General features: G+C 44.3%; 3 gene segments (V, D, J or C); all 3 read right to left on the bottom strand.

Annotated features, from left to right (window-relative positions):
- Positions 1-6,205: 6,205 nt before the first annotated feature.
- Positions 6,206-9,447, bottom strand: LOC129041623 (T cell receptor beta variable 7-6-like). The segment is given in 4 exon segments: positions 6,206-6,264; positions 7,377-7,670; positions 7,784-7,964; positions 9,412-9,447. Coding segments are annotated over 4 exon segments (570 nt in total).
- A 2,247-nt stretch (positions 9,448-11,694) lies between these two features.
- Positions 11,695-12,077, bottom strand: LOC129040080 (T cell receptor beta variable 6-8-like). The segment is given in 2 exon segments: positions 11,695-11,939; positions 12,029-12,077. Coding segments are annotated over 2 exon segments (294 nt in total).
- A 6,273-nt stretch (positions 12,078-18,350) lies between these two features.
- LOC129041622 (T cell receptor beta variable 5-6-like) lies at positions 18,351-19,483 on the bottom strand. The segment is given in 3 exon segments: positions 18,351-18,435; positions 18,930-19,251; positions 19,375-19,483. Coding segments are annotated over 3 exon segments (483 nt in total).
- Positions 19,484-25,340: the final 5,857 nt, after the last annotated feature.

The following is a 25,340-nucleotide window of genomic DNA, read 5'->3' as shown; positions in this document are numbered from 1 at the left end:
GCAGATTCCTCAGAAGTAATTCTAGGGCCTTATCAGCTCACACCACAGACCTAGCCAGCTTCAAACTCAGCACCCTCAAGGCCATCCTATATGTAGTGCTCTAGACAGTTTATGTTAATCCCTCCAGATCCACCCTGCCTTCACAGGCTGACCCCAGTGTATCATGTTAACTGTCTCATCTTTTCTCTAACTTCAGAGTGAGTTTGGCTTATGGGAGACAGAACAGCAGAGGGAGGTAGTGTCACCATCTGTGCTGGTTTGCAAAATCTATTCCCTTGGCTCCCTTCTTGCTGGGTTAAATTGCCTGGTGCCTAAAAGTAGTCACACAGTAGCCTGAATGCTTTGTGGCTTAGATATTTCTTTCAGCAGATATCCTAGCTAATGGCTCATAATTTTATATTCCATAAAGTCCTAGAACAGGACACAATGTTGCCAAGGTTTTTGCTACTTACAAGAAGCATGGCATTTACTTCAATTTCTGATACCTTGTTCCTCATTTCCCCCTGGGCTTTCACCAGAAATGCCCTTAATGCTCCGTTTTCAGCAATCTAGGCTTTTGCTAGTTTGCTTCTCCAAATTCTTCCAACTTCTATCCATTAGCCATTTCCCATTAACTAAAGCTGCTTCTACATTTTCAGGTACTTGTTACAGCAACGGCGTCACTCTCAGCACCATGTTTTCTTTCAATTTATTTCCTACTGCTATAGAGAAATACTACAGACTGGGTAATTTATAAAGACAAGGGATTTGTTTGGCTTATAGATCTGGAGACTGGGAAGTCCAAGATCAAAGGGCCATAGCTGCTGAGGGCCCCCTGCTGTTATCTAAGGCAGAAGGAAGGGGAAGCAAGCACCCAAGACAGAGAAAATGGCTGAATTCATACTTTTTATCAGAAGACCATTCCCAAGACAACTCATTCACTCCCACAGTAAGGGCATTGATATCCTTCTGAGGGCAGATCCCTCATGACCTAGTCATAGCTGTCCCACCTCCCAATACCATTACATTGACAAATTTCAACATGAGCTTTTGTGGGGACACGCAAGCATAGCACACACATCTACACTGTGAGTCAATATTTCCACTCTTAAGTCTATACCTCAAAGAAAATGAAATAAAAAGAATGTATATGTCCACAAGAAAGAATTCCACAAGAATGTTCACAACAACTTCATTCATAATAGTTGAAGGCAGGAGTAACATGGATATCCATCAACGGGAGCTTGGATAAACAAGTTGTGGTATATTTATGCAATGGAATATTAGTCATGAGAAAAAATGACCTACTGATACAACAATATGAATAAACTTCAGAAATACTAATTTTGGAGGAAAATAATAAAATGTTATATGATTCCATTTATATGGAGTTCAAGAATAGACCAAGCTAGTCAGTGGTGATAAAAATAAGAAAAGTTTTGGCCAGGCCCGGTGGCTCATGCCTGTAATCCCAAAAATTTGGGAGGCTGAGGTGGGCAGATTTTGAGGTCAGGAGATCGAGACCATCCTGACTAACATGGTGAAACCCCGTCTCTACTAAAAATACAAAAAATTAGCTGGGTGTGGTGGTGGGCATCTATAGTCCCAGCTACTCCGAAGGCTGAGGCAGGAGAGTGGCGTGAACCCGGGAGGCAGAGCTTGCAGTGAGCTGAGATCACACCACTGCACTCCAGCCTGGGCGACAGAGTGAGACTCTGTCTCAAAATAAATGAATAAATACAATTTTTATCTCTGGGATAGAAATTGATTGGAAAGGAGCATGACGACACTTTCCTGCATGACGGAAATTTTTTTATAATCATTTCGGTTACTGTTGCACTGGCGTATGCATTTGTCAAAATTTACCAGAATATCCTTGTATTAATATTTTTGTTTTACTCTCTATTATACTTTAATAAAAAGTATTACTAAAAAGTAAACAGCTAAATCATAAAATATGGGATTCACTTACAAATTTATGCTTGTATTCTGTACAGCCCAATTTAAAAATGAATCACACAAAAATAAGAAAAGACAGGAAAACACATATCTGTGTAAGTTATGGAGAATGTGAGAAGTACTTGGTGACTGAAGTGGCAACATTGAAATCTGGCATCAAAATAAGCTCAACTGATGAGTGGGCCAAAAAACAACTAGGATCAAAATCAAGGAAAGCTGTAGACAAACAAAAGCTTTTTACAATATCTTCACATGCTGTTGAAATCATTCTGAGAACCATAAGCTGCTACAAATTTCATAACTTGGGAAATTGGGCGTTCATCAGTCTCACAATTCAGATTTTCCTTTCATTTTGGCTTTGAATAGATTGGCCAATTTTTGAATTGATTTTTTTGCCCAGCAAGCAGCCTGCTCCCCGCTTTGTGAGTGGGGTCCTGGGAGACCTGGCCCTCCCCCTTTGTCAACCTCACAGATGGGAGTTGGGCACAGCACAGACACACGGAGTTCCCTGCACGTGGGGTTTGCACTCCCTGTGAAGCCCAGCTATGGACCTCCCAGTCCTACAGTTAATGGATTCCAACTAAAGAAACCTTGCCTCTAGGTGTCCGCTTTACCTGTTAGTGCTAAAGAGGGATACAGGCTGGAGAAAAATAAAATGTTTGTTCAATATTATTCTGTAATACTGTACAAGAAAATCAATTGAGGACTTCATGGATTTTCATCCAAGCCAAAGTCATGATAATAGCTGAATTCCTTCCTTAATCTACCCTGAGAGGACTCAGACACTGCTTGATGCCCACAAATACTTAGGAGAGACTTATTTATAGTCTCCTTTGTATAATTCTACTAGTCTATTATCTTCATCTCTAACGGCACCGTTTGGTGCATCTACTAATATTTTCCTTCAGTAGTTTGTTACTGAGGTGTTTCAGAAATTGTTATCAATATTTTTTGTCCTCCAGAGAACACGTGCTTGATTTCCAATGGAATCTCAGCCAAGGTGATGTTATCAGTAAGACTTATGAACTTGGAGAATCCCAGATCACTCAAGCAGGTTAAAGCTGTTGCCTGGCCAGACCTGCAGGGAAGATGAGGTGCAGCAGAAGCCCACTGGGCTCAGGGCACAACCCACCTCTCACTTTTCCCTTTTCCTCTGAGGCAGTTGTTCCTCTGTCTGCACCTGCCCTGACACCAAGGCTGCCTGGCCAAAATTCTTCAACTGTAGATCTCATTAAAGATTAGAGGGACTTCCCGCCTCTTGCATAGCTATAGGTATCCTAGCAATAACTGAAAACTGCTGCAACATCTGCATAATATTGAATCCAAACCCTAATTTTTCTTAACCCTTTCCCTCCTAGGCTGCTCTCCCAGACTCCTGAGAGCCCTTTACATCCCAGGGGACCACACTGCCATCTTGTGGCCAGTAAGTGAAGCTTCATCATTGTTTATTCTGTAATGGCCCAAGGAATGCTGGGAAGTATCTGCAGAGTGAGCTGCCAGAATATTCCAGAGGTGCCATCCGGCAGGTTTTATGAGCAGCTTCCGTAAACCCTAAGTCCTACATTAGTTCTAACCCTAACTATTGCTTTGAGTTACCAATCTTGATATCCCACCCTCATTCTGAATAACTCTTATCACATAGCTTCAGTTATAGCCTAACTTTTTCTCCCTTAGAACTACCATCTAAAGAAAGAGGAACACAATGAGAGGAATGAAAGGAAATAATATTTGGTTTTAAATAGTAAGAAAACACAGATGTTGAAGTATAAAGAGATTATTTAATCTGAATCACTAAAGATAAACAAAAACATCCTCCAAAAATGACAATGTTACCCCAAAAGTATAGATCAGCAAAAGATGAACTCAAATGTCTACTAATAAAAAGTAAAATTGAAATATATAAAACAAGACCTGTTACAAGACAATAAGCAATGGTGGAGGGAGCTGTAACTAATGCAGAAAATAAGGATGGATATAACTAAGAGTAGCAAAGGGGCTGCTACAAGAAATTATCAGCTTGTACAATGCACATCCACTGATCTGAGCAGCAAACAGGGAAGAGATGATTTTGGAAGAGGCAGAGGAGCAGCGGGAGATGAGGACACGCTGATGCAAAATAGTATCATAAGGAAGCAAATCAGCCAGGGGACTGTGGTTTAGATGACTTAGCTTTCTCCTGTCTCCTGTGACAGCTGAACTGGACCATTTTTCCTCTCCAAGGATTTGCTCCTGCACCCGGAGTTAGATGCCCCTGGGATTTGCTGCTTGTCAGGTTCCCGTGGATGAACTCCCACTCCTTCCTTGTTGACTGTGGTCTGAAAGAGAGGTCATCTCTCCCTACCCTTCAATCCCACAGTACTGGGGATTGGCACAGACTTCTCAATGGGCATCGACCTCTCTCATGGCATGCTCACATGCCTCCTAACTGTGCCTTTTCATTTCCACTAGACTGAAAGTTAGATGTAGGCAATGAAACTTAACACCTTTATCATAGGATGCTCAAGTGACTGCTTTCAAAATTATTGCTGTTTCTTTCATTGCCTTGGGTTATATCTGAACAGGAAAAAAAGGCACAATTTTTTAATGTGACTTAACCACAAAAACCTTCCCAAGTGCCAAGAACAATATAACTATCAAGGGATTGCTCTCCTCATTGGTGAGATGGCAAAATAAAACAAAAAACAAAGAAAATATTGTCAAATACTTTAATGGAGACACAGAATCCCAGTTCCTCTTATACAAACATCATTGTATGGCCTCCCTCTAACTAAGAGACAGACAGAGCCATTCATGTGCCCTGCACCTGCCAGGAAAGCCCTGCTGGAGCCTGTGGGGAGCTGGCGAGGGTGAGCCTTGGTGATTCTGTCCCCAGAGCAGGGATTCTCAGGGAGCTCTGGACAACTTCCAGGGACTGAGATGGAGAGTGGCCATACACCGTCTTGGAGAGGAGAATACTGAGGGTGTGATCCTTCTGACCTCTCAGCCTAAAGTAAAAGCAGAGTCATTCCTGACTGTTGTGGAGCTGCTTAGTTTCTAAAGCAAAATAGACCTTGTTTCAGGGTCTGTCGTTGCCACAGAAGAATAGCAGGGCTGTACGTCGTTCACAACCTAGAGTTGCTGTTTGGCCATCTCTGTTCCCAATGACTCCAGCATCTGAATATTCCATGCGAGGAAAGATAATTTGTAAATAATGAACTGGTTCAGTGATACCTTTAGGTACATTCAAAATAGTTGTCATGTTCCAGACTGGCATGCTTGTAGGAGACACAGAGCTACAGAGCAAGAGAATTTGGGAGTTGAATAGAAATAGGAACAATTGATGGCCCCTTAGGTGATGGGTTCTAAGAACAAGAGTAGTGGGGAAATAAATTCTGAGCTATATTGGCTTCACAAGAAATGGCATAACAGGGACATCAGAAAATACCCCAGTAATGTGCTGCTAAACTGTGTGTCTGTGAAGGTGGGGGCATGGCTGGTAGCATTTCCTAATTTCTGTTGTACCAACATACCCACCATGGCAGATTTCAGGCTCCCAGCATGGCTTCACTGAACAGGGAGCTGGGAAAAGTATGCCTATTTACTTCTTTTGAGTCATACAAGCTGTAGACTAAAGAGAAAAGCTTCAAACTTCTTCAATGCTTCCTACTCAACATACTAAAATGAGGCCACAGCAACTATAGCACACCTCATTATTTTCATGATAAGATCAGAGTGTGTGATCCTCGGTCTTGGAATGGACAAAGGGAGGTTTGTGCAGAGAAAGGATTTCTGAGGCCTCTGAAGCTGCCGAGATCACAGAGCAAAGAGTTATGCTGGTTGGTTGGGGAGCCGCTAGCCTTTGACTTGAAGTAATTGCAATGAAATATTTCTCCTGCTTAACTTAAGACAACAGAATGATTTCGTTAGAGGAGAAACCCTATTCCTTCCTATTTGTTCATTAGAAACATCTGCCGCTTGCTCCTCTTGCGTGTTCATTCTTAGTATAAATTGGAAGCCCTGCTCGCTTTTGTTACGTGTTCTTGCAGCACCGTTTACAACAGTGGACTGTGTTCTGTTCAGCCTCAGTGTCAGAGCTTGTCCACTGTTAGGACCAGGTGTCTCAGGAATCACATGGAGGAAAGTTGCAGCAGTTAGAGAGAAGGTCTCAGAAGACAGGGAATTCCCATCTGTGTGCTGGCCTTACTCAGTTCCAAGAGATACAGGGCGCCTGAGCAAGGAGCGATTTGATGACGACACAAGAAAAAAATGGGTCCAGAGCAACTCTCTGTCAGTGACCATCATTCTCTGGGGAAAGAAATTTGGTGTCTGTACCACCACAATTTCTGATCAGTAAATTTGGAAGGACTTTGATGCCCCTACTAGCTATGAAAGATTCAGGGCACCTCTATCATGGTTGCATCTGGGACACTGAGTCCCAGACTTGGAGAAGTGGCCTGTCACTGAGGACTCCCCAAAACCCATAATGCATAATCACATCAGCTCTGACTGGTGCATTCCATTTCATAGATGCAAACTGCAGCATCACCCACAGACAGCTGGAAGATTCTATTGCAATATAATCATTGTACTTCTATTTATAACAAGTACTGTATAACACTATATATTATGAAAAATAAAAAGGAATAGAAATTCAGTATTATAAATAAAACACTTTTTGAGTTAAAGGCCTCAGGAGAATTATTTCAAATCAAATGAGTTGGACAACAATGAAAACACTCAGAGTCTAAAAATCAGATTTCCTGAGTGAATCAAGGTGAAGTGGCAGCGGTGGTGAATGCCTGCTTCTGTCTATCAGGACAGCAGCAATGGCAAATGGAAATAAAATAAAGGATACATGTGGCTTAAAGTAGGCAGAAGAAATGAAGTGTTATTGTTACCATGATTCTATTTATCAAGTAAGGACCACAAATTTGCAAAGACCTTTACTTCAAACAGGAAGAGAGGTTTGATATTTTGTGGCAGAAATTTCCAAGGTGACAGGGATAGAAGAGGCTTCAGAAGAAAGATGTTCCTGGGGATGTAGCCTCAGACCTTCCAGATGCCCCAACATATGCAGAAGAGGCATGTTTCCTGCCCATGACAACCTCATGGATGTGGGCAGCACAGCAGCCTCCAAGACCTACAGAAGATGCACGTCTGCCATGAAGGCCAAGGCTAAGACACCCTCTCCTTGTTTGGAGCAGTGAGCTGGCTCCGAGGACTCCTAGTGTGCAGTGGGCCATGATTGTTTTCACCACCTACATTTGCAGTCACTGTGTTTCAGGAATGAATCTGTGGTCTCTTTCCACCCAAAGGACAACCGAGGTCCAAATCAACCTCTTTCCCAGGAAAAGTGAGGAGCAAAGAGAGGCCTCTGTTAAGGATCTCTGGGAGCTGCAAAGAGAGAGAAGGATGAGGTTTGTGAACAGGAAGGAGGCGACTGTACCACACTGTGGCTAAGCTGCTGGCACAGAGATACACGGCCGAGTCCTGCTGCTCTGTGCGCTGGATCGTCAGAGTGGAGATGGATCCCTCAGGCCTCTTTGCAGAGAACCGATCATTGGGCAGCCCTGATTTGTCTTGTTGAGCTTCATAATTGAAGTAAGTCAGAAACTCTGGGCCCTGCCCCAGGGCCTGTTGGTACCAATAAAGGGTTGCATGACCTGAAATTGGATCACACCTGAGAGCTACCTCCTGTCCCCTCTTTGTGACTTTGTACCTGGGAGACTGGGAGGCTCCAGCACCTGTGTGATCTGTGGGAATAGAATTTGGCAACAGAATAAGGAAAACATTTGTAGTCAACACACACACACACACGCCTACATACAGAAAAAAAATGAAACTGCTTTGTGTTCTGAGGACTCACCTGTCCCTAGGAAACCCAGGACCACCCAGCAGAGGAGCCTGGTGCCCATAGCAGGGTCAGGCCAGGATGGGGGCTTTACCAGATCAATGTCACTGTGAGCAGGAGCAGAGGATGAGGGACGTCCTTGTCTCCACAGGACAGTTCCCACAGTGACATCACTTCCTCTCTCAATCCCCAGGACCTCAGGATCACAGCATTTATATTAGAACACACTTGGGTGACACTTTAAATATTTGTAACTTCCATTTTAACGACATTAATGCATGGCTCATCGTTTTGTGCTCCAGAGCTGTCTGGATCTGGAGACTTCACACCACATCTCTGAGTTCATCTTCTCATCCTGCAGCTGCTCCCCTGCCTGCTGGGCATGTCCTGTAGGATGCACCAACAGCACCCCTAACATAGGGCACAAAGGGGTGAGCTCATTGTGTTTCCTGAAAGTCAGGGTCCCCTCTGCCATCCCATTCATGCCACAGCCTCCTCCATTCCACCACTCACACATGCCCAATGAGACTGTCCCATCACAGGGGTTCCCTCCCAAACTGCCCTCATGCCTTTCTTCTGGGATTATTTCCCACCTTTGTTAACTGTAATTCAGGAAAGATACCCATAGAAAACCATCTCAGGCGTAGAGTGACTTATTAACGCTCATCTATTCCATGCCCGAGACTGGGTAACTGGGAACTTCCATATGAAAAACACCAGGACCTGAAGTTCTAGCATCGAAGATTTGTTTTACCATTGTCCAATTTAAGACACTGATGGAAGAAAAGTACTCAGTTTACTGTTTAAGTCCAACTTATACAAATAAAATGAATATTCTTTCCACTGAAATCATATGTTCTCCTTTGAGTAAATTAAAAGGTCACATAAATCATGAATGAAACCTACCAGGCTAGACTGGGCCAAGAGAAGACAGAGCTTTTTTCTGGAGAGGCTAAGTTTCCAGGGTTAGTCAATGTGGTACAGGAAGGAGGCTGGTGGGCGAAGTATTTTTCCTTGTTAGAAGATGCTGGGATGTGTGATATCCTGGGTACTCAGCTGATCTGGGGGGAAGGGTGGTCAAGCCTGTAATACAAGGGATGAAATGTTGTCAGCAGGATTGTCCTGGGAAATTGCCTTTCAACCATCTGAGACATGTTTTGGACTCTTTTGACCTCTCTGCTCTGCCCTGTTTGGGGTCCAGGTCTCTACATGGGGAGAAGGCAACTCTAGCACACAGTATTCTTGCCATCTTCACAGAAATGCAAGGCAATTTCTGCAGATCTGAGCATTTCACTTTAGGTTTGGCATCAAATCATTGAGCTGATCAGCTACAAATTCATGAAGCACATTTCTCATACTGCAGAGTCCAAAGAGAGACCAGCGCACTTCCTTTGGTTATAACAGAACTGGGTGGAGGAAGGCAGCAAGACATGAGCTTCCCTCCCACTGCCTCTGCAGGTCGCTGTACTCTGACCAGAGTTCTGCTGTCCATGCAACTCCAGCAGGATGGAAGCTCAGGAAGGAGACAGAAGCAGGAGGCAGAGCCCTGCCTCTAGGTGGAGTGAGATTTCAGGCACAGGATTAAAAGAAAAGTTAGTAGCCAGTGTCTGGAACATCTATATACAAATTGTGTCCACATTCACCTGGGCAGCATAGATGTCCCCCGGATAGGAGTCCATGGACTATGGCAGGTTGAGACAGTTCTGTGGTCTGATGCCTTAATCTGGGAGAATCCATTCTGTGCTGGATTGTGTTAAGTCAACTTTGCAAAGGTAAGTGTCTAACTTTCCAGAATGCCATTTATCTTATCATTCTGGATTAGAGATGGTCAAGGATACATTTGGTAAAATTTAGAAGACAGATATAAAACAGTCACTATCACAATTGGCAGGTCATTGTGGTCAGACAGTGAGAGTCAGTGACCAGCAGATACAGAGGCATCCAACAGACCTCGGACGTCCTGTTCCTTCTGCACCCTGTGTCCAGTTCATCTTCCCAAATGCTGGCAAACAGCAGCCAGGCTGCCCACAGTGTTTGGCACTACACCCGCAGGCATGGTTCCAACACAGAGGGGACAGCTTCCCCAGAAGTAGGTTTCCTTGGCCTTTTCCTGTGCTCCCGGCTCAAGGTCCCATTGCATGGCCTGGTATGCTCCGATCCTCTCATGTTCCTGCCACTCTAGCCTGTCCTGCCCAGAGCTCCAGGAGCCCTGTCTACGGACTGGCTCCTTCACCTTCTGACTTCTCTCCTCCAGACCTTGTCTTCCTCAGCTCCTCCCACATATGCATAAAGTCTAATTCTGATCATAAATCTGTTAAACTCACAAACCTGTAGTGGCCCTGTTTTATTGATGCAAACCTAATGGAGATTTTCTTACCAGAAGTGGTTTCTAGGAACAATCTTTAAGGATGGAATTCTAGAAGTAGATCTCTGATCTGTCTAGATTTGTTGTGGGGAAAGACCCTGAAGGAGAGCACAGAGACCTGGAGGAGGTCAGGTGCTGCAGCCACAAGAGGAAGCCTTGAGCCAGGTGTGGATGTCATGATAGTGATTCCCCATCAATTTCCAAGACCGACCTGAGCCCAGCAATCAAAGGGGTGGGCTTTCTTGTACTTAATGCTAGATCTCTGCCAGGTTACAGTAGATGTAGCATGTTCCTGCTATTGGTTCGTCCACCCACTCATCACTCATTCAGCCTCTCATTCACTCATCCATTCTCTGTGAAATGGGTCTCCCCACATGCCAGGCAACGATGTTGTTAATGCAGCAGGCACAGCCTTAGCTCTCATGGGCTTAAAAATTGAGTAGAGAGGCCGGGCGTGGTGGCTCATGCCTCTAATCCCAGGACTTTGAGAGACCAAGGCAGGTGGATCATGAAGTCAGGAGATTGAGACCATCCTGGCCAACATGGTGAAACACCATCTCTTCTAAAAATACAAACAAGAATTAGCTGGGCATGGTGGTGCATGCCTGTAATCCCAGCTACTTGGGAGGCTGAGGCAGGAGAATCACTTGAATCAGAGTATCAGAGGTTGCAGTGAGCAGAGATCATGCCACTGCACTCCAGCCTGGTGACAGAGTGAGACTGTGTTAAAAAAAATTTGGGGGAGCACAAAAATGATCAGAAAGTATCTGAGAAAGCCCAACTGTGCTAAAGGTTACTAACAGACATATGATTCTATGAGAGCTTATGAGAGGAAAGTTGATCTCACTTGGGAGGGGAGGGAGTGCTTCCCTCAGGAGGGCTGATCATGCTGAGATCTGAAGCACAGGTAGGAGTTGGCCACTAGAGAAAGGAAGGCTCCAGCCAAGGGCAAAGAAAATGGCCTTTGAAGTCTCTGTGATGGGAAGGAAGGAGTCACAGAGAGGCGCTCCCCTCATGGCTGCAGTAGAGAGGGGCGGGGAGGTGGAGGGTGGAGGATGACTGCCAAGGTGGGAAAGGTGAGCCACAGGAGGGTGGGGGCTGGGGGAAACCATAGAGAGAGGAAGCAACACGGTCATCAGGGAGAGACAAGAGTCTAGATGGATCTGAAATACAAAGCCTGTTTCATCCTGGGGGCCTCGGACTCAGGATGATGAGTAGAAAAGTAGGAGCTTGGGAAGCCCTGGCCCAACCCCAAAAGTAGAGCTTGTAGGAGAGAGCAACAAAGGAGACATCTGAGGACCTGGGACCAGTCCAGGCCTGGCTGAGATGCCTGCAGAGGCATGTGGCACAGAGCGAGGCTCATACTGTCTGGGCCACTTGGGGCCATGTGGGGTTCCAAGGTTACTGTTGCAGAATACTCTGCCCAGGTCATCCCTGAGCCTTGGGTGGGGGAGGAGGGCAGAGACCCCCTGCCTTTATGTGCAGAGAGGAGACAGCCTTGTAGCACTGTGGAGTAACTGCTGGCACAGAAGTACACAGATGTCTGGGAGGGAGCAGCCGACTACTGCCTGAGCGGGAAATCCTCTGTGTTTAATCTGGAGACATTGTAGCCATTGAGGACTTCTCCTTTGTCAGTAGTACCAGCAGCAACTGAGTAATAAATCAGTCTCAGCCCCATGCCTGGGTCTTGTCGATACCAGGACATGTAGCCGTGGTCCATATCCTGGGCACACTGCAGTGTTATGCTCTGTCCTGTCTTCAGGACCTGGAATTTTGGGGTCTGAGTCACACCAGCCTTCACTGGACCTGCAGAGAAGAACAAAGCTGATGCTGCAGCCCCAATGGAAAGGGGCTGGGCCTTGAAATCCACTCAAGGGTCCCTGCCCAGGACCCACCTACCCACAGGAGAGAAAACACCACATAGCACAGGAGCCAGATGCTCATGGCAGGTGCTACAGGATGGAGGGGTCTTCTGTGTCTGTGCATTGATGAAAGGGGAACAGGACTCTCAAGGGAGTCATTCTGAGCCTTCATTCTCCCTGCCTGGGCCCCAGAGCCTTCTTGTCATGAGAGGCCATGCCCTTTCCCCGATGGTCAAATTCAAGATAAATGCACCAGTGAATAGCTGAGAATGAGAAGGACACATTTGTCTGAATTAAAACAAGTCTACAAGATTTTCATGACTTTTGTAAACAGTTTGTAATTCACTGTAAATTTTATTTCTTCAATAATATAATTAATAGTCTGATGTTAGTTATCTACATAGTGCTGTAGTCTAGAGTCTTAGAGAAACTCCTCATGTCTTCCTGGTGTTTTTGATTCCTGTATCCCAAATACTCCTTCAAGTATCCTTTTCTAATTTGCTTAATTGACCATAATCCTATTTAAAATCCTTTGTCTGTATTGGTTTTCTCTGTTATCAAGTTTCCAAATCCCAGGGGCAGGCTTCTCAACATTAGAGGAATCGTTTTGCTCTGTTTCTTGTCAATTCACTAACAGATGGGACTCCTGACAAAACCAGCTGAGCACCTTCAGCTCAACCCAGGTCTCTTGCTTTCCATGCCTAGGGTGAGAACACAGCAGGCAGAACCACCTCATGCTGCTGACTGCTCTCTCTGTGTGGATGATGATGGCCACCCAGCGCTGCCCATGATCTGTGGGCACAAAGATGGCCTGATTTGTGAGGGACTTGGGGAGACAGGGCAGACTTTAGGGTAGGGAGAATACCCTGTTTTTATTTGAGATGCCATGTTTCATAGGGAATATCCCTTTGTGCAGGTTTCCTGCCATTAATTTAGTAATAAATAAAATTTAGTAATAAAAAAGAGCTCTAATAACATATCTTGTGATTCCTCCAGAGTTTCACAAGTTTTCCCCTAGGGTTTCTCTTTGTCTGTTTTCTGAGCTCATCATCTTCTCCTTGACCCAGAAAACACCCTCCTCCCAGGTCCCTGTGTCTACTGAACCAAGCAGCAGGGTTTGATTCCTTCTGGCTCCCCTCAGTTCCACGGCTGCTTAATTATGGATGGGGTGGGTTTGGGATGGAACATGGCAAAACAACGTAAAGGGCATTATTCTTCTTAGAGCTCTGATTCACACTCAGAACTACATGCTTCGTGGTAGAACCTCACGGTACTCATCACGTGCGGATCAACACCCCCCATCCTCACCTCTCACCTTGCCACCAAGTTAGAGACTCTTAGCTTAGAAAAGGCCTTAGAAATAATCTTGTTTCCATTTCCAGGTGTGCTTTGTAAGGTGGACTTGTTATTAATATTTGACACAACTATTTGTCATTCATTTCCAAAGAAATTACTCCCTCAGGTGTGCATCTGTGCTGAGACCTAAAAAATCCATTATGAGAAGGAGGGTTGCATCACAGCTTCACAGCTTAGAATTTGATATTACATGTCCTTTGTCTTTAACATCCTGCGGCCTCTCTGCCGTGTTCCCAACTGTTCCTCCCCACTGCCTGTGCTTCCTTCTCTGCTGATTCAAAGAAAATGAGATCCTCCTAATTTTAGAATGCAGGAACATTTACCAATTTCTGGCCCACGAGAGTCTCTCTTTGAACTATGAGTTATTTATTAAACAAACTCTGACTCCATTGGCCATGCCATTTTTCGCTTCGCCACCAGTCTTCATAAGGTAAAGGAGATGTACAGATGTCTACGTAACCTTGAAAATAAATTATCCCACCTTCCAACTACTTACAAAGGAAAACTGACTAAAATCAGATGGGATTCTAGTTAATATTGTTTTCCTCTACATTTCACTTATAGGAAGTGACCACTTAGTTGTTTCTCCTCTCTCCCTCATTTTAACAACAGCTCCTCACAGAGCTCCCTGGCCTAGTTTATCCACATCAGTGTCTCTGCTACATCTTGTGATGGGAATAATTTTCTCAAAGCTCAGATCTTCTGGTTCGAGGCCACTAATCACTTACCCACTCTAGTATCTCCCCACTGCCAACACCATGATGCTTGTACCTGCAGTGTGGTAGGGTACACAGACTCTCTTAACCCTGGTGTCCGATCTGAAGACAACGCCAGATAATTCTAGACTTCCCCTCCCTCAAACTCCAGTGACACATCTATCAATTCCACATGGAAGCAAGCCAACTGCCCTTCATCAGGCTCCACCATTTATTAGCTCTGAGACCATAGGCAAGCCTATTTATTAATTTCCTGGACTCTAGCCTCATCTAGACTCATCTATAAAACAAGACTAACATTCCTGTCAATGCTTTATCAGGATGAACTGAGATACTGTGTAGTCTCTGGTAGGTTTGTTAAAGGTCTATCCTTTTATCCCTCCCTGTCTCCTCATGCAGGAGAAACCAATGGAGCTCTCAGAACTGCCAGGACTATGAGTGATGGAAAAGCTGGAATCATCAACTGGGTGCTGGGGTGAGGAGAACCTGGAAGCCTAAAGATGCCATTCGGTCACTTTAGAAAAGATCTGGCAGAATTTAGGAAACAGACAATACAACATGAATGTACCTGTCTACCCTCATTATGCAATATGAAGCAGATAATAGGAGCAAGTTAGATCTATATCAACCAATCTGGAACAATAAAGACCAAGATATATAAACAGAAAAGAGTACACATTTGGCAGTTAAAGTGTACAGGTGAACCCATTTTCTGTAGGTGTACTTGGGTAGAAAGTTGTGCATGAACACAGAAAAGAGGGGTGACAAGAAGCAAACCAGAGCATTAATATTGGTTACCAATGGAACATGGGATTGGATTTGAGAGCATTATTGACATTTTCATTATGTATATTATTTAAATTGGTTATTAAAAAATCTTAACGACATGCAAGCTTTAAGTTTATACTTTTCATCAGGCATCAGAATTTGTAGTGTCTACATGGGCAAAGTACAGAAAGCTTCTGTTTATGGAACCCCGTATAAAGGCTCATTTTTTTTTTTAATAAACCGAGGAGAAAGTGTGCTCCGTAAAAGCACACAAGCTCCTGGTGAACACAGCCAGTCTCTGACTGCTGAGGATGGTGAGCATCGAGGTCGATACATTTGATGGTGAGGTCAGTTTGGCTGATTATGAACTAATAAGTCTTCTACCTCTGAAAGCCTGATCACCACGGGGAAGTGGAAGATCTCACCCCTTGTTCTAGAACAGCCTTTGAATAGCCCCCTGATTGGAAAGGAAGAGAAATGAACACCCTCTAGTGCCTGCATTTAGAAACTCAGTGAGAGCTCATTTCCAGTTTTACATTGTTCAAGCTTTAGAAATGCTCTTTGTTTCTTCTCCAAGTAGCAGTATCATTACGATGTCGATTGTAATGATATTCCAGCATTTATCAACAGCACACAGGTTTCTCAAATACAGCTTTAGCGAGTGGGTGGAAGAAAATACTGTCCCTAGGGAAGATGTTTTGACTTTGGTCTGTTTAAGGTTCAATTATTTAAAATAGCTAGTCTATTTTTGGTCTTTATTGCCTAAAGAGAGAAAACTGCATTCATCTTTAAAGCATAGACGCAAATCATTCTGGCAAAATTGGGACTTCGGTCTATCTGTGGGCCATCCTTGGTGATTGTATATTTGATTATTTCCACCCAGAATGGCTCTCCCAATTCTTCAGGGACTAACACATAGCGCTGCTCTGTAAATGGAGCCTCTGCCTCACAATCAGCCTTTCCTAACTGGCAAAGGAGGGGAACAAGCAAAGGTCAAACAAAGCAGAAGCTCAGCGCCCTGAACCAAAATCAGGTGTGGGCTGGAGGAAGCTGGTGACCATGAATTCTGTGTCTCTGACATAGCCCACCAATTCATGGAAATGGACATCCATAATATAGCTCAGTGTATCAGGCACCATGGCCTCAAAGCCACCCAAAGAGATATTTGTGCCTTGGGAAAACTCTCCATAAGAGCATGGGGAAGCCATTTGTTTTCTTCTCCATCACCTTTTAATGCCAGTGTTTGACATTATGTTTCTGATCACTCTCTCAGAGTGATTAGGTGCCCTGTGTCTGTGAGACTCCAAAATCCAGGAAACCTGTGAGGGAAGGAGATTGAAGGAGGAGACTAGGCAGGAAGGCGATAGGCAGATAGGAAATTCAGTCGTGCAGAAAGGCTTGGGATCCAGTTACTTATCTATGACAGGGATTTCTCATCTGTTTCCAGGACTCATTTGATCCTAGGAGATGATGGGATAGAGGTTCCCATTTAATGCATCCAGACATCTAAGTGGGTACTCAGATGGCCTTTCAATATCTGTTCTTCATTTCTCAAGATTGGTCAATTTCAAGATTGGAACTGCTGTTGGTACTGACAACAAAATGGGGAACAAAACATCCACAATTTCTAAAATGATGCATGTTACAGTCTAGAATGCAAGAGTAGTGTCAATTAAATAGTCACACAAAGTCAGGGAAATGAGTATGGTGCTAAATCTATGAATTTTAATGCATATTATAAGCTGTTAGCATTTACAATAAGGAGGTGCAGCCTTGGAAAACTGTTGAAGGAGTGTCTCCCTAGAGATAGTTGTAGATAAACTGACAGTTGGAGCAAGAACAAGAGAAGAGACTTGTGTTGACATAGAGAATACAGCGTGGAGTGGAAAGGGCTTTGGTGGGAGGAGCATGACACATGAGGAATGGCCTGAACTGAGGCATCTGTGGTTGACGTGGAGGTGAGGGTGCAGAGGGAGAGGACAGCTGGGAGCAGACATCACGTGGAGGAAGCTGAGGACTGACATGAGCATGGTGTGGGGAAGATGGAGTTGTGAACGCCGACAGGGAAAAGAACATACCTGTGTTGTCAATGCTGTCTGCAAATATACAATTTCAAATGAACTTTCCTTTCTGAGAGCAACTGAGGAAGCGGACTTCTGAGGCCAGAGCTGCAGGACGGGCCTGGAAGAGAGGCTGCATCTGCTCACATCACGGTGATGTGCATTCCCTCCTCCAGCTGAGACTGGCCTGGGAGAGAAGCTCAGCACAGGGCAGAGTTTTCCATGCACAGGGCTGCTCAGAAATCTGAGGGCCACAGCCTGGGCAGTGTTGGGAAGACTCCTATTGGACAACGTCCTCCACTGCCTGGATCATGGTCTCATGAAGACAAGGTCACCTATATCTTCCACTGAGCATTGTATGCAGAGGAAGGTGGCTGTGGGGTGACTGCTGGTGCAAGAGGGCACAGAGGTCTGGGAGACGCTGTCTGACACCAAGACCACATATTTGGCTTTGAGAGAAAGTCACAGACCCTCAGGGATTTCTCTATAGTGTGTGCTGGGACAGATCAGCTGTACACCAGGTTTGGCTCCTATTAATACCTACACATGTAGTCATGGATGACAGTCTCAGGCATCTCCGTGCCACTTCATGTACTGCCTTTGTTGTCTGGTATCATAGCATCTGGTTGTCCCAGCTTCTGTAAAGTTTATGATAGAAGGAAGTTAAGTGTTCAAGGAGGACCCCAATAATGTAGACCTGAGGTAAAGGGTTAGGCTGGGATGTGGTGAGCCAAGGAAAAGGCTTTAAAGATCTCACCTGCCCCCAGGAGGCAAAAGGCCACACCACTGAGGAGTCTGGTGGTCATGGTAGGGTCAGGGAAAAATGGGGAGATTGTGGGGAGGTTTTTCAGCTTGTGTGTTGGGGACATAAATCCTAGATGTCAGTAGAGTCAACTGATGATGCCACTGCCCCTGCCAGCCAGTGACTCTGCCCTCTGCCTGCTATTCCGCCCTCTACCTGCTGCAACCTTCAACCTACAGTCAAGTCATAAACCTTCGCCCATATGGTGTCTGCTCCTGGCTGTCTTTCTTCTACAAGACAATAGACTCACAAGGTTCATGCTCATTTGCCCTCCACCTACCTCTCCACTGTCAGCTCCAGGTGTCCACTTTAGGGCTCTTTTTGACAAGCAGTGTTTCTTCACTGAATATATGACCTTCCCTCCCATTCCTAGGTCTCTATCTTATTTCTTACATGAGATACATTTCAGGTACATTTATTCTTAGTGGTGAAAATCCAAACTTAAATTTTAGTAGAATAAATTGAGAAAAATGTGCTTAGACATTTATATGAGAAAGTGGTTTTTGTCTACACACAAACAAAATTGTTTTTAGTTTTTGATGCATTAAATTAAACTCTTGTGCATCAAAAACACCATAAAAATGAAAATATAAGCTGCGGGCTCAGGAAAGACAAAGGGAATGCATATAAATGATTGTTAAAATGTGTGAAATTTAACATTCCTCAAAGTTGCGAATGAAGAGGCCATAGTAATGACCCCTGAAGACATCTGAGCCTCTGCTGCGGCCCTGCTGGTCACTAGAGGGCAGTGTGAGGGCTCTGACTTACTGACCAGGATGCAGAAGGTGATGATGGAGCAGGGGGGTGGGTGGAAAATATATGGACTAGTTTGTTTCCTATTTCTGATCCTCACAAGCCAAGAGACATTGGGGAAAATGACTCAATGTCCCTGAGCCTCCCATATGTAAAGGAAGAGTAAGAATGTTTGATGTGCAAGATTGTTGAAAGGCATTAAGCTATGTAACAAATACAAAGAATCAAGCACACTTCTGGGGCTCAACAGTCACTCTTCTACTGAAGTTACCCAGGAAGTGACAAGCTGCAAGAAGATGCAGCACAGAAGCGGGCACACTGAGGGCATAGGAAACCTGGGCTCTGTTGTTTGGGAGAGCTCTGCCCTCAGTAGGACACAAGACATGCCTTCCAAACAACTAAAAGCTTCCCTTGAAGGAGTGAAACCTGGGTGGGGCCTGCAGCTCTCAAGGCAAAGCTAAGGGAGGAAGTTTATATACAGAACCTCAGTGACTCTGCTGGGCTGTGCCAAGCTGCTGGCACAGAGATACAGGGCCGAGTCCCCCAGCAACAAGGCATTCACATTCAGCTCAGAGCTATAGTTAGGGAACTGGTGACCTGAGAATCGATCAGGGAAGTTGCCTCTCTGTCTCTCTTCCTCCTCATAATACTGAAAGATAAACTGGAGCCCCTGACCTAGGGCCTGTTGGTACCAGGACACAGTGTTGTGCCCAGACTTAGGAGAGCATCTCAGAGTCACTTGCTGTCCTCTCGTTTTGATCAGGTGTGTGGGACTTTGGGTGACTCCAGCGTCCCCTGAGCCTGTGGGAAAAGCAGATGGAGGATGAGCACAAGGACAGCCTGGAGGACCTCCCCAAGGTGAAGTGGAGGACACAGGGGTGGGAAAGCTGAGAATGGGGCTGCTATCCTGTGCCCAGGACTCACCTGCTCCCAGGAGACAAAGCAGCACCCAGCAGAGGAGCCCGGGGCCCATGGCACAATGGGGCAGGCAGCACTGCATCTGATTCAGGGCTTGGTTCTCCTGGGGAAGAGCTGAGTTGAGTTCTGGGCCTTGGTTTTCCTGATGGGAGGGGTATCCTGTGATGTCACTGTCCTGTGTCCTCCCCATGCAGCCTTCCTTAGGTCTAGTGCTCCAGGACGCTGGACTCTCTACCTGTCCTGCAGAGCTGGAGGGAAGGGTGAAGGCAGAAGCTTCTGTGGTAACACAGTTGCTTCTCTGCCTACATTGACCCACTCACAGGCTGCCCCATCACCCTATCACCCTTCTCCCACCTAGTGCTGTGGTGCTTCATGCTGGAGCTCACTGCCCATCAGCGGAGGGTGAGGAGCCTATGAGTAAACCTCAGTTTCCAGCTCTTCCTTGCTGTCCTCACATCATCTTTCTGATGCTAGATTCACACCAATGTTTCATATTATATTTTTCTATCCAAGACAACATTCCAAGCCCCTTTTCTCAGTGGCCAGTGGTGCAGAGTCCCCAAGATTTAGTCCGTCTGATCAGATCCAAAGCAGACCTGTGTTGTCTGTAAATTATTAAGAGTACAGATTCCCCAGAAATAATTCTTGGACTTTAACAGCTCACAGCACAGAGTTTGGCTTATGGGAGACAGGACAGCAGAGGCTTATGTGCTGGTTTGCAAAATCTATTCCCATGGCTCCCTTCTTGCTGGGTGAAATTTCCTGGTGGCTAAAAGTAGTCACACAATAGCCTGAATGCTTTGCCGCTTAGATGTTTCTTTCAGCAGATATACTAGCGAACGGCTCATAATTTTATATTCCATAAAGTTCTAGAACAGGACACAATTTTGCCAAGGTTTTTGCTACTTATAACAAGGATGGCATTTACTTCGATTTTCAATACCTTGTTCCTCATTTCCCCCTGAGCCTTCACCAGAATTGCCCTTTATGCTCTGTTTTCAGGAATCTAGGCTTTTGCTAGTCTGCTCCTCCCAGTTCTTTCAACCTCTATCCGTTAGCCACTTCCCATTAACCAAAGCTGCTTCTACATTTTCAGGAATTATAACGACAGCCTCACTCTCGTGTACCATATTTTCTTTCAATTTCTTTCCTACTGCTGTAGAGAAATACCACAGAATGGGCAATTTATAAAGACAATAGGTTTATTTGGCTTATAGCTCTGGAGACTGGGAAGTCCAAGATCAAAGGGCCATAACTGATGAGGGCCTCCTGCTCTTATCCAAGGCAGAAGGAAGGAGAAGCATGCACCCAAGACAGAGAAAACAGCTGAATTCATCCTTTTTGTCAGAAGACCATTCCCAAGATAACTAATTCACTCCCACAATAAGGGCGTTGATCTCTTTCTGAGGGCAGATCCCTCATGACCTAGTCATAACTGTCTCACCTCCTTATACCATTACATTGACAAATTTCAACATGAGCTTTTGTGGGGACATGCAAGCGTAGCACACACATCTACACTATGAGTCAGTATTTCCGCTCTTAAGTCTATATCTTAAAAAAAATGCATATGTCCACGAGAAAGAATTCCACAAAAATGTTCACAACAAGTTTATTCATAATAGTTGAAGACAGGAGTAACGTGGATATCCATCAACAGGAGCATGGATAAACAAGTTGTTGTATATTTATGCAATGGAATATTAGTCATAAGAATGACCTACTGATACAACAATATGAACACACTTCAGAAATACTAATTTTGGAGAAAAAAAACTCAATAAATATATGATTCCATTATATGAAGCTCAAGAATAGACAAAGCTACTCAATAGTGATACGTATAAAAAAGTTTTTATCTCTGGGATAGAAATTGATTAGAAAGGAGCATGACAACACTTTCTTGAGTGATGGAAAATTTTTTTATAATCATTTCAGTTACTATTGCACTGGCATATGCATTTGTCAAAATGTACCAGGATGTCCTTCTATTAATATTTGTGTTTTACTCTCTATTAATTATACCTTATGAAAAGTGTTACTAAAAATTAAACAGCTAAATTGCATAAAAGATGGGAGTCATTTACAAATGTATGCTTGTATTCTGCACTGCCCAATTTAAAAATGAATCACACAAAAAGAAGAAAAGACAGGAACACACATATCTGTGTAAGATTTGGAGAATGTGAGAAGTGCTCAGTGACTGAAATAGGCAACACTGAAATTTGGCCACAAAATAAGCTCAAGTGATGAGTGGGCTGAAAAACAAGTGAGGATCAATATCAAGGAAAGCTGTAGACAAACAAAAACTTTCTAAAAATATCTTCATATGCTGTTGAAATCATTCTGAGAACGATGAGCTGCTATACATTTCATAAGTTGGGAAATTAGGCATTCATCGGTCTCACAATTGAGACTTTCATTTCTTTCTGGCTTTCAACAGACTGGCCAATTGGTGAACTGATTTTTTTGCCCAGCAAGCAGCTTGCTCCCCTCTTTGTGAGTGGGGTCCTGGGAGACCCGGCATTCCCCCTTTGACAGCCTCACAGAGGGGAGTTGGGCACAGCACAGACACATGGGGTTCCCTGCAGGTGGGGTTTGCAATCCCTGTAAAGCCCAGCTGTGGACCTCCCAGTCCTGCAGTTAATGGATCCCAACTAAAGAAACCTTGCCTCTAGGTGTCCGCTTTACCTGTAAGTGCTAAAGAGGGATAGAGGCTGGAGAAAAATAAAATGTTTGCTCAATATTATTCTGTAACATTTTACAAGAAAATCAGTTGAGGAGATCGTGGATTTTCATCCAAGCCAAAGTCATGAGGATAATAGCTGAATTTCTTCCTCAATCTACCCTGAGAAGACTCAGACACTGCTCTATGCCCACAAATACTTTTGTAGTGACTTATTTGTAGTCTATTTTTGATAATTCTTCTAGTCAATTATCTTCAGCTCTAACGGCACAGTTTGATGTGTCTACTAACATTTTCCTTCAGTAGTCTGTATACTTAGGTGTTTTAGAACTTCTCAATATTTTTTCCCCTCCAGAGAACACATACTTGGTGTCCAATGGAATCTCAGCCAAGGTGATGTTATCAGTACGACTTGTGAACTTGTAGAATCCTAGATCACTCAAGCAGGTTAAAGCTGTTGCCTGGTCAGACAATTTCCAATGTTCCTCTGAGGCATTTGCTCCTCTGCACCTGCCCCTGATATGAAGGCAAAAATTATTCAGCTGTAGATGTCACTAAAGATTAGAGGGACTTCCCGCCTCTTGCATAGCTGTAGGTAGCCTAGCAATAACTGAAAACTGCTGCAACATCTGCATAATATGGGATCCAAGCCCTAATTTTTCTTAACCCTTTCCCTCCTAGACTGCTCTCCCAGACTCCCCAGAGCCCAGTGGACCACAGTGCCTTCTTGTGGCCAATAAGTGAAGTTTCATCATTGTTTCTTCTGCTGGGAAGCATCTGCTGAGTGAGCTGGCAGAATATTCCACGAGTGCCATCCCGCAGGTGTTACGAGCAGCTTCCCTAAATCATCATACCAATACTACTTCTAACCCTGACTATTGCTTTCAGTTACCAAAATCTTAATATCCCACCCTCATTCTGAAAAACTCTTAACAAATAGCTCCAGTTATAGTTTAACTTTTTCTCCCTTAAACTACCATCTAAAGAAAGAGGAACAGAAGGAGAGGAATGAAAGGAAATAATATTTGGTTTTAAATAGTAAGAAAACACAGACGTTGAGGTATAAAGAGATTATTTAATCTGAATCACTAAAGATAAACAAACACATACTCCAAAAATGACAATGTTACCCCAAAAGTATAGATCAGCAAAAGATGAAGTCAAATGACTATTAATAAAAAGTAAAATTGAAATATATAAAATAAGACCTCTTACAAGGCAACAAGCAATGGTGGAGGGAGCAGTAACTAATGTAGAAAATAAGGATGGATATAGCTAAGACTAGCAAAGTGGCTGCTACAGGAAATGATCACCTTGTACAATGCACATCCACTGATCTGAGCACCAAACATGGAAGAGATGATTCTGAAACAGGCAGAGGAGCAGTGGGAGATGAGGACACGCTGGTACAAAATAGCATCATAAGGAAGCAAATCAGCCAGGGGACTGTGGATTAGATGACTTTGATTTCTCCTGTCTCCTGTGACAGCTGAACTGGACCATTTTCCTCTCCAAGGATTTGCTCCTGCACCCTGAGTTAGAGGCCGCTGGGATTTGCTCCTCCTCAGCTTCCCATGGATGAAATCCCTCTCCCTCCTTGTTGACCATGGTCTGAAAGAGAGGTCATCTCTCCCTCCCCTTCAATCCCACAGTACTGGGGATTGGCACAGACTTCTCAATGGGCATCGACCTCTCTCATGGAATGCTCACATGCCCCCTAACTGTGCCTTTTCATTTCCACTAGACTGAAAGTTAGATGAGGGCAATGAAACTTAACACCTTTATCATAGGATGCACAAGTGACTGCTTTCAAAATTATTGCTGTTTCTTTCATTGCCTTGGGTTATATCTGAACAGGAAAAAAAGGCACAATTTTTTAATGTGACTTAACCACAAAAACCTTCCCAAGTGCCAAGAACAATATAACTATCAAGGGATTGCTCTCCTCATTGGTGAGATGGCAAAATAAACCAAAAAACAAAGAAAATATTGTCAAATACTTTAATGGAGACACAGAATCCCAGTTCCTCTTATACAAACATCATTGTATGGCCTCCCTCTAACTAAGAGACAGACAGAGCCATTCATGTGCCCTGCACCTGCCAGGAAAGCCCTGCTGGAGCCTGTGGGGAGCTGGTGAGGATGAGCCTTGGTGATTCTGCCCCAGAGTAGGGATTCTCAGGGAGCCCTGGACAACTTCCAGGGACTGAGATGGAGAGTGGCCATACTCCATCTTGCAGAGGAGAATACTGAGGGTGTGACCCTTCTGACCTCTCAGCCTAAAGTAAAAGCAGAGTCATTCCTGACTGGTGTGGAGCTGCTTATTTTCTAAAGCAAAATAGAACTTGTTTCAGGGCCTGTTGGTGACATAGAAGAATAGCGGGGCTGTACGTGGTTCACAACCCAGAGTTGCTGCTTGGCCATCTCTGTTCCCAATGACTCCAGCATCTGAATATTCTATGCATGGAAAGATAATTTGTAGATAATGAACTGGTTCAGTGATACCTTTAGGTACATTCAAAATACTTGTCATGTTCCAGACTGGAATGCTTGTAGGAGACACAGAGCTACAGAGCAAGAGAATTTGGAGGTTGAATAGAAATAGGTACAACTGAGGCCCCCTTAGATGATGCTTCTCGGAGCAAGAGTAGAAGGGAGGAGAATTCTGAGCCCTTTTGGCCCCACATAACAGGGACATCAGAAAATACTCCAGTGATGTGCTGCTAAACTGGGTGTCGGTGAAGGTGGGGGCATGTCTGGTAGCATTTCCTAATTTCTGTTGTACTGGTGTACCCACCATGGCAGACTTCAAGCAGCCAACATGGCTTCACTGAAATGGGAGCTAGGAAGAGTATGCCTATTTGGTTCTTCTAAATCATACAAGGTGTCTCCAGCACATCCCTAGACTCAAGAGCAAAGCTTTCAAATTTCTTCAATGCTTCCTACTCAACACACTAAAAATAAGGCCACAGCAGCTATAGCACACCTCATTATTTTCATGATAGGATCAGAGTGTGTGATCCTGGGTCTCGGAATGGACAAAGGGATGTTTGTGCAGAGAAAGGATTTCTGAGGCCTCTGAAGCTGCCGAGATCACAGAGCAAAGAGTTATGCTGGTTGGTTGGGAGCTGCTAGCCTTTGACTTGGAGTAATTGCAATGAAATGTTTCTCCTGCTTAACTTAAGACAACAGAATGATTTCATTAGAGCAGAAACCCTATTCCTTCCTATTTGTTCAATAGTACCATCTACCCTTTGCTCCTTTTGCATGTTCATTCTCAGTATAA

The sequence above is a fragment of the Pongo pygmaeus genome, chromosome 6, assembly GCF_028885625.2.
Source record: "Pongo pygmaeus isolate AG05252 chromosome 6, NHGRI_mPonPyg2-v2.0_pri, whole genome shotgun sequence".
NCBI classification, from domain to species: Eukaryota; Metazoa; Chordata; class Mammalia; order Primates; family Hominidae; genus Pongo; species Pongo pygmaeus.
The sequence above is the reverse complement of the archived record's forward strand: the minus strand, read 5'-3'. Positions and strand labels throughout refer to the sequence as shown.